At 43.3% G+C, this 14,956-nt stretch overlaps 1 protein-coding gene across 1 annotated transcript in view; it reads left to right on the top strand.

Moving 5' to 3' along the window:
- The window catches only part of LOC147886484 (GABA transporter 1-like), a 35,657-nt gene extending 30,302 nt beyond the window's left edge, over positions 1-5,355 (top strand). The window contains exon 8 of the mRNA XM_087395262.1: positions 5,095-5,355. Within this exon, the coding sequence (XP_087251388.1) occupies positions 5,095-5,355 (261 nt within the window). The remainder of the gene's footprint in view (positions 1-5,094) is intronic.
- Positions 5,356-14,956: the final 9,601 nt, after the last annotated feature.

Genomic DNA, 14,956 nt, shown 5'->3' with positions numbered 1-14,956 from the left:
GATTAGACTTCATCAACGATCCAAGTCCCATAGAGGTCACCTAGGAGGGAAGAAAGAGCCCTCTTTGTGGCTTGGGAAATAGATAAACCATGTATGCGCAATGAGCAGCTGAGTAGACAACACTTCTGAGCACTTTGGAAGAGAAAGCAATGGAAAAAAGGGAAGAGAAAGAGAGAAAACTTGAAGTGACCTTCATTACCAATAGAGTGAGACTCCACTCTAATGCTACTCAAAATACTACAAACACAAGGGAGAAGAAGAGGTTTCATATGTACAAGAGGGAGCGGAAGCTCCAAGACTACTCATAGAGAGAGAATGAACTAGAGAGAGATGGACTCAAGAGTCTACATAAGAGAATATCTATAAGAGGGAGAGGAGGCTCATGGAAGAGGCTTGAGGAGATTAGAGCTACAACAACATGAGGCCTAATGGTCAAAGAGATTATGAAAAGGGAGAGGAGGGCTCCTTTTATAGAGATTTTGTCACCCTCCTTCACCCATTTACAATTGCTGCCTATAGATTCTTTTCCCCATCAATCACATAAGCCCATATGTCACCATCCATGTCCTTTTTGGCTACTCTTGCCATGTGCCCATATCATCCCTGTTTGTTCTTCCCATCACATCTTCCATGAAGTTCCTAAAGAAGAACACAAGAAAAACTTAGTCACAAACAGTGTAGCACAAAAGAGTGTAATTTCATTGGAACATTTGATAACTAACCATGTAGCCCGGACTCTCCTCTTTCTAGCACCACCAGTGGGTGCCAATGCATCCATGTCATGTAAGTACCTTCTTTTCCTCTCCTTCAATCCCAAAGGTGTTTCTTTCATCTTTTGCACTCATTCTTCTACCTTCTCTTGTTCCTTCTCTACTGCTCGTTGAACTTGATTGTATATAGATCTTTCCAAGCCTTTTTTGGACTCAACTAGCTTACAAAGTGATTCTTCTAATTTCTGTCGCTCCAAGTCCACTGCTTTGGATTTATCATGAAGATCCTGGTTCTTCCTTTGAAGATCCTACATAGAGTTATGCATTGCAACAATGGTGCTATTTTCTAAATGTGCTAGCATCTATGCTTGGGCTCTACACATCTCGCTTGCTTGCATAGCCATTGACTGAGCATTGTTTGACCGATTGCAATAACCAAACAATCCCGCATGTCCATTTCCAACAAACCAAACTAGCTCATGCATTGTATGGAAAGGAGGGCTCTTTTGGTTGGCACGATCTAAAGGATACAAGGATCCTTCTACCCAAAGGTCGAGATGCTTCTTTCCTTGCGAACGAAGACTGTGGATTTTAGAAGCTCCCCTCAATCCCAGACTACGTGTGCTTGCATATTCACCCTCTAACTCTAAGTGAACCGTGTACTTGTTGGAGATGTCCTCGAATGGTGCCATGACTAAAGGAGTGCAGAGAAGGAGAAGGTGTGGAGATGCAAGCTTGAAGGAGCAACATGTAGGAAGAGGGAGGGCGAGGAGGAGGAGGGATGGGGGAGGGAGGACCATTAGTTGAAGAGGAGGAAAGGGGGGCAGACCAGCACTTGTGGAGGGTGAGGAGGAGTAGGCATGGAGGAGGAGGGAGGGAGGGGGGAGGAGTAGGAGGGAGGGGGGAGGAGGAGTAGCAGTGGAGGAGGGGGGAGGGGAGGAGGAGCAGGTGTGGAGGAGGGAGGGAGGGGGAGGGTAGGAGGAACAGGCATGGAGGAGGGAGGGAGGGAGGGGGAGGAGGAGGAAGGGGGAGGAGGGAGTGAGGAGGGGAAGGGGGAGGAGGGGGGAGGGGGAGGAGGAGGGAGGGGGAGGAGGGAGCAAGGAGGGGGAGTGAGGGAGGGGGAGAGAGGAGGGGGAGGGAGGGAGAGAGGAGAGAGAAGGAGAAAGGAAATTCAAAATTCAAATTTTGAATATTGAATTTTTTGGTTCCCACCTAGGAGTAAGAGTTGTGTAAGAGGTGTAAGAGGTGGGGTCACTTTTGGGCTTAACCCACCTAGGTGAGGGGGGGTTAGGACTTTTTGGGACCTACCTTGGCCCTTTCATTAGGACTAATCCATTTCTTAATGCATTCCTTATGAGGCCCTTTCGAGACCCCAACTCTCCCCTAATGGTGCATGTCTTCTATGCTTGAGGTATCAGATGCGTCTGATTGTGCATCATAATCGGGTGGAGATTCATACTGACTACCGAAATTTGATGCGCAATTTGCAGATCACATTTTTTATTTTGCTTTGTTTGATTGTTTGAACCAACAGTCTTTGGTCTCATGTGATTGGACCGCAAGTATGACAATGTCATTTAAGGTCAACACGAAAGTTCTGTTGTTGAAGATTTGTATTATGGGATCCACTCGCACGCCGTTGTGGATTTTTGTCTGGCTGGAAACGTCGAGATGAATTTTGGGTAGGGAATCGATTGTTTCAATTTTGTGAAGGATTGTTGCATTTGGCATACATTGTCATATCTAATGATTGGGTGGTTTGTTGTGTCAGGTTATCACGCATAGCATGCTCTTGAAGGATGGCTAGGATCAACAGTGGTATCGTAACATTGATTTGGTTCATCTTGCTGGTGATAAAAGGTTGCCATGACGGAGATAGAGCAGCCAATAGACATATGGCATGTACATTGGAGGGAACATAGAGTTCATTAGTTTCTTTAAGTAAGAAACCTATGAGGAGACATCTGTGTGTTTGTAGGTCATTTTTAGTTGTTCCCACATAGCATTGGCTATGGCGATAAAAATTGCTTTTGTGAATACTTCATGTGTAGGAAAAGTGCAAGGTGCGTGTTAAGATCCTTGGCCTTCTAATCGATCATGGCCTGTGCATTTGTGTTGACCGTCGGATCCGGCATCGGGGTTGATCCGTCCACTACTACAAGAAGGTCTTGCTTTTGCAAGATCAGTTGCATGGTCATCCACCATGGTTGATAGTTCGTATCAGTGAGTTTGTTTACTTTGAATGTTCTAGATGCTGAGGCATTAGCCATGGCGAATCTGGTATTTGGTACAGATTTCGCTAGTCAGAGTTGTGCGAGCGTCAGAGACAATCTAGGCTAGCATGGGTTGGTTCCATGCGTTGGCACAGGATATCATATAGAAATCTAAGAAGGCTAATCTTAGTTACGTCATATTGATGAATGTTGCAATACATAGTTGTTCTACGAATCAGTGTGTCCTTTGAATCAAAACTGTTCGTATTTGTTTTACAATGATTCAATTAAATAAATGTATATGCATCTCTTCTCTATCTCTATCTTTATCTCTATCTCTATCTCTATCTCTATCTCTTCTCTTGTCTTCTCTATCTCTTCTCTATCTCTATCTCTATCTCTATCTCTATATTTCTTATAGAGAAGGTGCCACATGGCGAGCAAACGAAGACCCTTCCTTGCACTCTTAGGCCCTCCACGTGGCACCCCTCTTTGACCAAACATGCCAAGGAAGGAGGGCATGAGGGCAACAATAACGTTTGTCACCCCAATCTTTTTGGCCCTGCAAGGGTCCTAAGGGATGATGGGTAGTGAGTTGCTAATCAAGGGCCATAGTATTGAAGTTAGTTCATTTGGTCAATTTGACCTTGCAAATTATGGATAGCATGAGGCTTAAAGGTGGGTTAGTAGAAATTTAAGGGCTTCTAATGTGTTTAGGGTTTAAGGTTTTTGTTTGCTTGTGGAGGTCCTAAATGCTTTTGTCTTTCATCCTAAAGCTTTTGTCTTTTGTTAGGTATTTCTCTCTAAAAATGGAGGCTCTCTTTGTCTCTTGTATGACACCCTTGCCAAAATAAGCACGTCCCCACTTTTATTTAATGGCCCATCCACCACACACACCCACACACATACACCTTTTCACCTCTTTTCTCTCCTCTCTTTCACTCATCTACCTTTCCCAATATTCCTCCACCTTCACTTGCTTTTTTTCTTTTCCTTTCCTTCTGATTTACACCTATCGTTTCCTTTCACAAGTTATTCGAAATATTTATCAAGCTACTTATACTTGGATTATAATGACACTCCAAAAGGTAGGGCCATAGTGGGATCCCCACCCTGTTTGCTAATCAGGTCCATCCCACTTCTTTCAGTTTATTTGGTCAACTTGACCACTTTAAGTTTTGGTTTAGTGGTTGTTTAAGGCTTTCTAATCTACTCCTAATGTGTTGTTAGGGTCAAGTTTTTGCCCTCTTGTGGAGGTATTAAATGCTTTTGTCTTTTATTGGGTATTTCTCTCTAGACACTACTCTTGCCAAAATAGCCACGTCCCCACTTTTATTAATGCTCTGTCCCACTTTTATTTAATGATCCATCCACCACCACCACATACACATACCCACCTCTTTCACCTCTTTTCTCTAGTCTCTTTCACTCATCTACCTAGAGTACAAGATCAACATCATCTTTTTCCAGTACACATGTCATCGATTCGTCGACACAATCCACTCTACCAATCACACCGCATTTCTCAACACCCCCAAGCAACTTTACACTTAGAGTTATAATGACAGCAGGGCCTTAGTGGGATCCCCACCTTGTTTGCAAATTTGAGGGATGGCATGAGAGCAACGATAACGTTTCCCGCCCCAATCTTCTTTTTTTCAAAGCACTCTTTCTCTCCTTCCTTTTTTTTCCCTTGGCATTTGAATTGCCAGTCACCCTCTAGCCGCTCTCTTCCTCCATCGTTTCCCTCCCTCATAGCATCTTCACTCTAGCCTTCGCTGTTAAGTATGTTCCATGGCAATGCTACACAATGGTTTAGTTCAGCAACTTGGCTACAGCCTCTTCGACTCTCTTTAGACTATGACCCATTGTAACCTATCTTATGGAAGTTATTCCGTCCTGCACTGTCCCTCAAGTGAATCTTGGTTGCGGGAAGCACCGGTGTTGAAGCAGAATCTCTGAGTCAAGATAACTATAACAGCTGTATCAGGAAGCCCTAAGAACAAGATAAAGGAGGGGAATGATGGCATCCTGCGTCCTTTGATCTGAGATCCTTCCATTGCTCGATCACTTGCTGCCATCCTCGAGATTCTTTTACAAAAATATTGTCTCTGCGAGAACACTCTTGCTACTAATGCAAACAAATTTTGTCTCTGTGAGAACTCTTAAAGTGGAGTGAGATTCCACACCTTGATAGTTTGGTCACATGCGAAAATTGTGTGAGCATCACCGCCCTAGATGGTGTACTTGCACTTGCCGAGGGTAATCCAGAGCTTGATGGTGCGGTCTTTGGAGGCGGAAACAGTCTGCCTGCTATAGCTCGAGAAGGAAACGCTAAGCACATCCTTGGAGTGGACGATGAATCGTCAAGCGGTGGTGTTAGCGTTGAGGTCCCAGAGACGGAGCTCCCTATCCCAGGAGCCAGACAATGAGAAGTTAGAACTGGACATCGGAGGAGATGAGAACGTCCTAGAGAAACCAGCGAGGTGTTTCTTGGGGCAATCAAAGGAATCGTTGACCAAACAACAAAGTTAGAAGATGTGCCAAAATACCACATTCACTATATCCTTCTTCAACACGCGCACGTGAGAAGATAAATAACACTTTGGATATGGAGAAAGAAAACATATATAGATGTCAAGTCCGAGTACAAAACTTGGGCATCAAACTAAGCTAACTCTATGAAGATGATGTGGTGCATGTTAAAAGACCATTTCAAAGTCTTCTTGTAAAGAGCTACAAGATGCCAAAACAAGGTGGTGTTAGTCCTCTAGACTTCAAGAGACTACTTGAGAAGTCTGAAGGAGCAAAATCATTCAAACTTCCAAGCCACTAAAAGGAAGAGTTTTGAGAAGAAATTATATTTTTTTGAGGACAAAAAAATAGGTGGGAAGAAAAAGACTCTCCTCCTATTGAAGACAAGATTTGAGAAGAAGAACAAATTTATCGTGGAAGTCAGAGAGGATCATGTCGGAGGCTTTAATGTAGAGACATGGATGATATGAGTGTTCACAAATGCTCGCTCAATGGAGTTGTTTCAATTTATCCTCTTATGCTTGCGTTAGAGAAGGTCCTGATCATGCTCTTCATTTCAAAGCTAACGTGACCTTCAGACTTTCAAAATTTCAAACTTTTGTATTAAGCTACGACAGGATGAGCGTCAAAATATGGAAGTGTTACAAAATGGCATTCAGAACTTGGAATGTTCACGGAAAAACAAGCAAGGTTGTTGCTTCATTTTAAATTAGGAAGTACTCATAAGAAACACTTTATATAAGCACGGCATTGAAAGATAGTCTCTTAATGTCTTTGTATGCACTTCTCTATAACAAATATAGAGAAGACAGGTAACAACAAAAACCATATCAGGTGGGTGGAACTTTTGGTTTTGCATAAAATTGCATCGATAGGAACAGTGTGCATTTCACATATTCAACTTTTGGTGCGTTCATGTGCATCTCAAAATCCCTGTTGTAATGATAGATTCCATCGTTAGAACATGGCAACGTTGTGGAAAGATTGTGCAACGGAAGATTCTTTGATCATTCAGTAGGCTAGAATTACTTTGAGACAAATTGTCATGCAATAGGTTAGAATTAAGCTTTCAGATAAATTGTTCATGATCATAATTCATTGTAGAAGGAGATTCTGGTTGCACAATTCTGAGAAATACAGAAATTGTTCAACAGGTCGGAATTAGGCTTTTAGAGAAATTGAAATCCAATTCCCAAAACTTTCCTTGCAACAAGATCGTCTGAAAAGGCGAAGGCATCAGAATGTGCAAAAAGCAGTTCAAATTGTATCAAAGAATAGAAGGCATATTGCTTGGAAGGCATCCATAGGGAGTCGAGGAGTTGCACGTTGGTTGCAAGCTAGAGTGAGAGAAGGGAGCACGTGGGTCCAACCACCAACAGAAGCTATGGTGTAATTGTATACAAATGTCAAATAAATATATTGCTTATTTTGACCACAATTTGTGTACTCACTCTTTAATATCTTGCTTATTTTGAACACAATTTTTGTACTCACACGACGTTGGGGAAAGTGGGGACATGGTGAAGGAGGGGGGAGAGAAGGGAGGGGCGTAGGGTGGGACAAGGGGAGGGGTGGAGTGGTAGCAAGGGTGGGGGGAGGGGGGGTATGGAGGAGGGTGATGGGTGTGGGTGGGGCAAGTAGGGGGAGGGCAATGGGAGGGGAGGGCGATGAGGGTGGGGGGGTTGGAGGCATTAGGGTAGGGGAAGGGGGCACGATGAAACCCTAAACTTAAATAAAAGGGGTGTCAAAACATGATGGGCCTATATAAAACGTTAAAAAAAAACCTTAACTCTCATGATTCAATGGCAAGAGTGAAGAACACTGCTAGACCCATGGGATGCTGCCTCCACTCTTCCTCCTCTAGCTCTACCACCTCCATGGCATCTGTGCACACGAACCTATCTGGGTCTGGTGGTGCCTCTCCCAACTCTCGTGAGCCCTCCCCCAACTCTTGTGAGCCCTCCCCCAACTCTCGTGAGGTCTCCCAAGACTCTCGTGAGCCCTCCCCCAACTCTCGTGAGCCCTCCCCCAAGTCCCATGAGCCCACTCCCTAGTCTCGTGAGCCTTCTCCTTCTCCCAAGTCCCGTGAGCCCACTCCCCAATCTCGTGAGCCCACTCCCAATCCCCAAGAGCTTGACCTTCCCCTCAGCCTTCCCCTTAGCCTTCCCCTCAGCCTTCCCCTCATCAGCCTCAGCCTTCCCCTCAACCTTCCCCTCCCCATGAGAGCACTCCCCTGATCAAACAAAATGTATTCGATAACCTCCTGGACATAGAGAGGCTTCCTGAGGGCCAACAGACTGGGAAGAGCACAATCTTCCCTCTCACAGTGATACAGCCCATCGTAGAAATGATACCTATGTCCATCAAGAGGGTAAAGCAAACACCAAGGAAGCCCCATCCGAAAGAAGGACAAATCTCAAGACATCCACGAGAGGAGGATTCGGAGGAGGATCAATGCAGACAAGAGTAGCGAAAGAAATTCAAGGTAGACAGGAGGTCGTGGGGTCGTGTTTGGGTACTTGTAAAGCCTCCACCAAGAGTCATGAAACCATACAAAGCAAAGCCAGGAGCGCAAGCCCTAAGGGAGATCAGGCAAATGCAGAAGACCATCGACAACATGATCCCGTGTGCTCCCTTCCAATGTGTGGTACGGGAGATAGCACAAGGATACAAGGACAATGTGCAATTCAGCACAGGAGCTATGGGGGCGCTCAAGGAGGTTGTGGAGCAAGTGACCACCGCTCGGTTTGAGGATGCCAACTTGTGTGCCATCCACGCAAAGCACGTCATGGTCATGGACAAGGACATGGCTCTGGCAAAGTAGCTACAGAGTGACCCAAGCTTGAAGCCCTAGATTCTCTTGCAGCCCATTCTTACACCCCCTGCCCTTGAAGGCACTATCTTGTATCTAAGGCCCAAGGGCCGATATTTTTTAATAAAATATATCCACATTCTCTACACTATCGCATTCTTGTGTATTCTCCATTTCTATGATTGAAGTAACTGATTATTTTAATGTAAGTTTTGAATTCTATCAAATCCTGAATGAATTTCACCGTCATGCAGAAGGGAAAAGTGTCTGGGACGTCGCCAAGACCCTAGAAAGCCTAAAACCCACCACGGCATGAATTTGGGCATTTTGCCTTAGGATTTTACAGAAATGAACTTTCGATACCTAGAATTGATGAAAATGATAATAAATTGGCTAGAAATGTATTAAATTAACACAATTAAAATGATGGAGAAAATATACCATCGACTTAAACAAAATACAATGGAATTCATGACGAGCAACAATAACTTAAAATAAATAATAAAGACATATAGTCATGTATCCATTGAAATATCCATTTAAATATATGTTTATATATACAAAAGGCCTCACAGGCTATCTTTCTTCTTGGCTAGTTCGAGTATATTGCGAATAGGGGTCTTTAAATCCCCTAGTGGATTCCTAGATATAAATCTAGCCGCAACAGCACTAACGTCCTCCTCTTTTACTGCCAAAGACATAGCCATTGCTGTCAATGCCCTGCCATGAATGTTCGATCGAAAGGCATTGATAGCAGCCAGGCGGTGTACCAAAATGACTTTGTCGGCATTTCGAGTAATGTTGGAGTATCCGATAGCGCGCGACAATGCCTTGCACTTTAGCAGTTCCAAAGGACCTCGAGGAGAAAATTTGCTGTGAAATACCACGATATGCTTTGTGACTTTGCCAAAGTAATTGGACAAAGAATGATCTCACCCAAATGCACTGTGAACATTACCTCATCGAGATCAGAATTCATCAAGCTCAAACGTGTCCTACAATAATTCAACAAACATTGGAAGACCGACAAAATAAATTATACCGAAAGAACATCAAAATAAAAAATATTGTTCGAACTTACTATAGCGTCGTCGGCTTCTATCCCTTCCTCATATGTAATGTTGATGGAACTAGGTGGTGTGTGATGTTCCATTTGGGAGTGGACGCTTTCTCCAAACCTGTGTTGGAGGTGGAAGCTTCTGCATGAGAGGGTTGTGCATCGTATACGAACATGTCTACATCCCTCATTGAAACCAGCATCATTAAGAGAGTCTTCCATTGTCTGGTCTTCGAAACCTAAAACCCTGGGATCTTTGACACTTGTGTCAACATCGAACCCTGATAGGACTTCGAGTGCCTCATCCTCTCGTAGTCCAAAAAGAACCTCTATGTCATGTAGGAATACATACTCTTGTCCATCGATGATGAGGGGGGACAAGGACCATAATTCTGATTCTGGGTCAGCAGCCTTCGATGTAGATTCTTGCTCTATTGGGGGCTCTTGAAGTAGGCTCAATGCTTGAGCTGCTTCCACCTCCTCTGTTGCATTGTTAAGACTCTCTTCCATGTACATGTCTAAGTTTACTAGCAACCAAATCAACAATTCTACTAGAAGGGGTGCTAGACGATGAGGCTTCTTCCTCTAAATTTCCTTCTTGGAGAAGGAAGATGAATGTCATCTCCCATGAAAGGAATTTGGTGCTTGTATTTCCTATGATCCCCACATCTAGGATGTCTTGAACTTCGACTGTCCTAAACCCTTCGTCTGTAAGGTTGTCACAAAAGTGGGCCAAGCGCTTTACAAACTTAGGTTTCTCTACGAACAGATACTTTATGTAATCTATGGGAACCCATCTCTTTGAAGAGTGGTCAAGTGTGTGTAAGCAAAATTTGAGAAATTATCTTGCATGTAATGGATGAGATCTGAGAAGTCATCTTTGGCTCGCATATATGTGCCTAGGACATCTAAAGTCCTATCAAACACTAAAAATAGCTCTTCCTCACGATTTGCAAATGCAGTTCATCAGATGAAGTCATGGAATGTAGTTCTAGTTGAATCCATGGCAAATAACAACTGATGGAAGGAGTAATTTTTAAGGATGGGAGTTTCTATGGCTCTCTAAACGTGAAAGTGAGAATGTGATGTAAAAAGGGCTCCTACCCCTTAATATATATCAAAACCCTAAAAATTAAAATTAATCATAAAATCTCCAAATTTTTTGAAAAACATTTACCATGAACTGAAAGGAGAAAATATTAAAAGAAATAACATTTTAATTTAATTGTCCATCATCTTTTGAAGCAATAATTAGGATTTGACAGACAAAAAATTAAATGCTGCACTAGTCAAACACATTGTTAGCAATCTTCAAAGTTGTAGGAGGAAAGAAATTGGCACTATGCATGCACTTCTCCACATGGTGGCGGCTGATCTTACCACCATTTAAGGTAAAGTATAAGGACTCTAACATGCCATTCTCCATGACCAATAGGTGTTCTCACACATCCCTCAGAGTCCATTGCGATGTAACATTCACATTCTTGACATATCCCTATTCAACATCAATAGACAGACTTACCCCCATATTGTCTTCATCATTAGAGTCTAGGGGAAGCCACCGGCCATTTGTTTTCTTCTAGCACCTGTACTGAAAAGCTAAATACAACATTTGGCATGACAAATGGTATCTAATAACCACATTGTCTTTACATGCGTGACATTGAAACACATCACCCTTCTGGTCACCTGACTTGGTTCCCAATTCATCCCAAGTAAATCTTCAAGAGCATTTTCATCTACACGCTTGCAGAACCACATAGTTTTTGTTCTATGCATATGTATATTATGAAATAAAGAAGAAAAAATGTGTAGAGGCATAAACCAAGATAACCTTGCCCATTTGGATCCAAATGTAAACTTCATGGCCATGCCCACATCCTTGTCCTTGTATGATTGCAATGTCCTCGAGTCCACATTGCTACAATTCATGTCTTGAAGTTGTGGTGGTGCAATGGTTTGCAGATGGCCATAGCTTGATGTCATTGGAGTGATGTATGTTGTATTATACCAATACATATTCTTCATTCATCGCAAGGAGGCCAACTTCTCCCCGGCATGCATTTGCTTACCTAAATCCTCATGAATCACAGTGAACTTGCCTATGAATGATTCAAATGGTTCCCACTCTGTAGGGAAAACATCTGCCACCATGAATAAGAGCTCTTAAAAACCAAACACAAAATTTCCAAATGGACTCATTACACTTACAGGTGAAAAAGGTACATAGATAGAAAGGCTCATAGTGTGATGGTATCATGGATGATTTTTTCACGTTAGTTTCGTTAATAAGCGAAAGTTTTATATGGCTTGTGAAAGTTTATATGCTTTTATAAAAATAAGAGCTTAGTATATTCGCCAGAATCTGAAACTAAAATTAAAAAAAGAGCTAAGTTTAGCCTTTAAGATTATAAAATTATAAATAAAGTCCATGAAAATTCGCCAAAGTTTTATATAATAGATAAATATATTTGGAAACTTTCGCCAACATATTATATATACAATTTAAAAATTTGGGTGGATCTATAGAATTAAGCACCAAAAGAAGACTTGTGCAATCAAGTATAATCTAGTGTTAACATTTAATGTTTGCTAGAATGATAATAATGTAGAGGTTTTATCTATTTGAACATGAAGCCGTTTGATATTGCATGAAATGTAAATGCAATCCGTAATCTAAAATACATGATTAATGAGCTCCTATGGTATATGTGATTTTAAACTTGCATTTGAGTCTTTAGATACTTTCCCTATATATATACTTATATAGTGATTATTTTCCTTTACTTGCTTCCTTCTTAATTTCCTATGGTTGTTTACCATGTAACTTTTTAATTTATCATTCTACCTTCTTACTCATTTGGACTCAGTGCAAATGAAAGGTGCTATCTATCTCCACATGCACCTTCAGTTACACACAACACCCACCAAACCACACCCCCTAACTATTATACACCGCCATCTTGGAGCCATTATGCACCGTTATGCACTGCCACCTTCTAGCTCTTATCCTTACATCCTCACACTTGCGCCTCACCTCTGTAACCCCTATTTTTTGGTGCACTGAGCACTCCATCCTACTCTTTGCCTCCTTTTTTGAAATTCCTCCATCTCTATTAAGCTCTCGACTCCTTTGGTTATGCTTCACTACATCCCAACTTCATCAACCGACTTGCTCTCCTCCTCCTCCTTCTTACCATCTCAAGTGCCTTCCCTACCATGCCTCCTTCAAACAGGTTCTCTCCTTCTACAAATAACCCATCCCTTCATTCAAGCCTCTATTTGTCTCCACTTATGGCTCGGCTATCAGCGCACCAACTTCCTGTGGGCTTTATTTTCTATGTTGCACCCTTATCTCCTCTGCAATTCTACTACATACTCCACATTCAAGGTCGTTACTCAACTCGCAAGGTCTCGTTCTTCCCTCTCTTGCAACTGCAAGCACTATGGCTCTCATAGGCAGCTAGGCTATCCACTAGTACCTTGGTGCTGCTGTCCCTTTTTTGTGTGTTGATATAGTAGCTACGGCTTTTCGTTGGAGCTTTTTGTCATAACAACTCCTCTTTTACTTTTAGCTTCTCTTCTGTCTCTTTTTGCTCACTAATTCCTTGCTAACTGTGGTGTCCTGTTACTTCCATTTGCACATTGAACAACCCTTCCATTGTTTGTAGCCTACTATGCATAGAGCATGTTCAGAAGAAGAGCAAGCTGCTTCTGAACCTAGTATTTGAATACATGGACACAGATTTTAAGAAGTACATGGATCTTCATGGATAGAGTGGTAACGGCACCCGGAATCCATTGCCAGTGAAACTGATTTGGGTCCATTCAATTGTATTACAGAAGCTCATAAATTCGAACTACATAACGATTTATACTTGACAATTCTGAAAAACAAGTAGTTGCAAAGCTGTGGAATTATATATATAATATGAGACCATGGTGGCTTGCCACGAGCTACCCACTAGATCTTAAAGGAGACCACCTATGGGATCAAATTCTAGAGGTGGGGAGGAGGGCATTCCTTTTTCTAAGGTGTATTAATTAATTTGATTATTTTTAAAGGAATGGGTTAAAGCCGACGGCGCTACCACTTAGGTGGTCATAATGTAGGCCGTTATGAGATATTAGGTTGTGACAGAGTGCAGCTTGGTCTTTTCTCTCGTAGATTGCCTTCCTCTCGTCTCCCATGCTCGACACCTTTGCTATCGTGATTTGTGAGTCGTGACGCTTCGCCTTTCAAGTTTCTATCGTGACGCTTCACCATTTTGTGTAAGTTGGAGCCTGGAGGTGGTTTTATGGTCTCGTGAGTCGTTACTCGTAGTGTTCTGTGTCGTAAAATATGGGCGTGATCACGAATCACGATTCACGTTAGTAGTTAGTAGTTACATTGTGTGCCGAAAGTTCGCAGATGGCGGAAGTTCGCTCATCTGCATTGCAGCACTGCTTTCCTTCTGGAGGGTTTTGTGGACGCTGGGTCGTACTATCAACCGGGGGAGTGAAGTCCTACGAGGATCTTGCATTTGAATAACTCGTTTGCTTGTTAGTCGATCTCCGTGCATCCTTTGCGTCTTCCACGAAAGGGACGACTTTCTTTGCTTCAGCATGGCTTTCAAATGCACCTTGCTGCCCAGACCAACTTTGGCCCATGATCCATCCTCATTGTATCTCTTACGCTACGACCATGTCGTAGACTCGTATGATGTTTGGAGAGTCAGGTTCTCGCTGTCCAGTGCTCTCTCTTGCTGTAGAATCTTCGGTCTCTAAGTCACCTACAGAATTTGGAGTTCTCCAATTGTGCAGAATCGACTTCCCCCCCACCTGCCGACCCCATCATGTCGTCTCACCGAGAACCCCGAGCTTTTCAAGGTGGCTTCTAAAGTTCTCTCGTTGGTGATAATCCGTTGCGACTCCATCGTTGGGGTCCATGGCGACAAAGGTCTCTCGTCCCAAGTCCCAGCTCAACCTCGGATCGACGTTCGTCAGTGGCTGGGATCTGAAAGAGCCTTTCTTGACGGTCGCTCGTCTAGTGTCCCTGCGACCACTGCCACCGACTCCGATTGGTAAGGCACCCCCCCGGTTCCCTGACGGCCGCCATGCAGTCCTTACGGCCGATTCTATTCCTCTCTACCTTACTAGTGGAAACAGAGGTGGCACTGGTGACGGCGGAGCTAGAGGCAGCAGAGTCTGCTTGCTTTTAAAGAGCCGTCAATTGTGGCTCTGAGTGGGCGACTGACCGTCAAGGGTCTTTTTTCAGTCCTTGAAACGTAAAAATCAATGGGAAACCATTGACAGAGTGGTGGATGCCCAAGATAAAATGGTGACAGATTTTTGGCACATTGCGGATACGTTTATCAGAGAGCCGGGAGCAATCGTAGGTGAGGAAGCAGAAGCAAGCAACAGCCAGCCGGCAATCCAACCCCGGCAATCCAACCTTAATGCTATTTTGAGGGACCTTCAATGTAGGCTGTCCGATTACCATAGAGGCAGGCTAGCTGCCTTCACAATTCATGAGCTGGAACAAGCACTCACAAAGATCGACGACGACAAATCCCCCGGCTCGGATGGGCTAACAGCGGAATTCAATCGCGCATTTCGTGGCCTGGTGGGCCCAGATCTGATGCAGATG

This window comes from Dipteris shenzhenensis, chromosome 24 (genome assembly GCF_047967505.1).
Source record: "Dipteris shenzhenensis isolate YYH24624 ecotype China chromosome 24, Dip_SZ_1.0, whole genome shotgun sequence".
Taxonomy (NCBI): Eukaryota; Viridiplantae; Streptophyta; class Polypodiopsida; order Gleicheniales; family Dipteridaceae; genus Dipteris; species Dipteris shenzhenensis.
The sequence above is the reverse complement of the archived record's forward strand: the minus strand, read 5'-3'. Positions and strand labels throughout refer to the sequence as shown.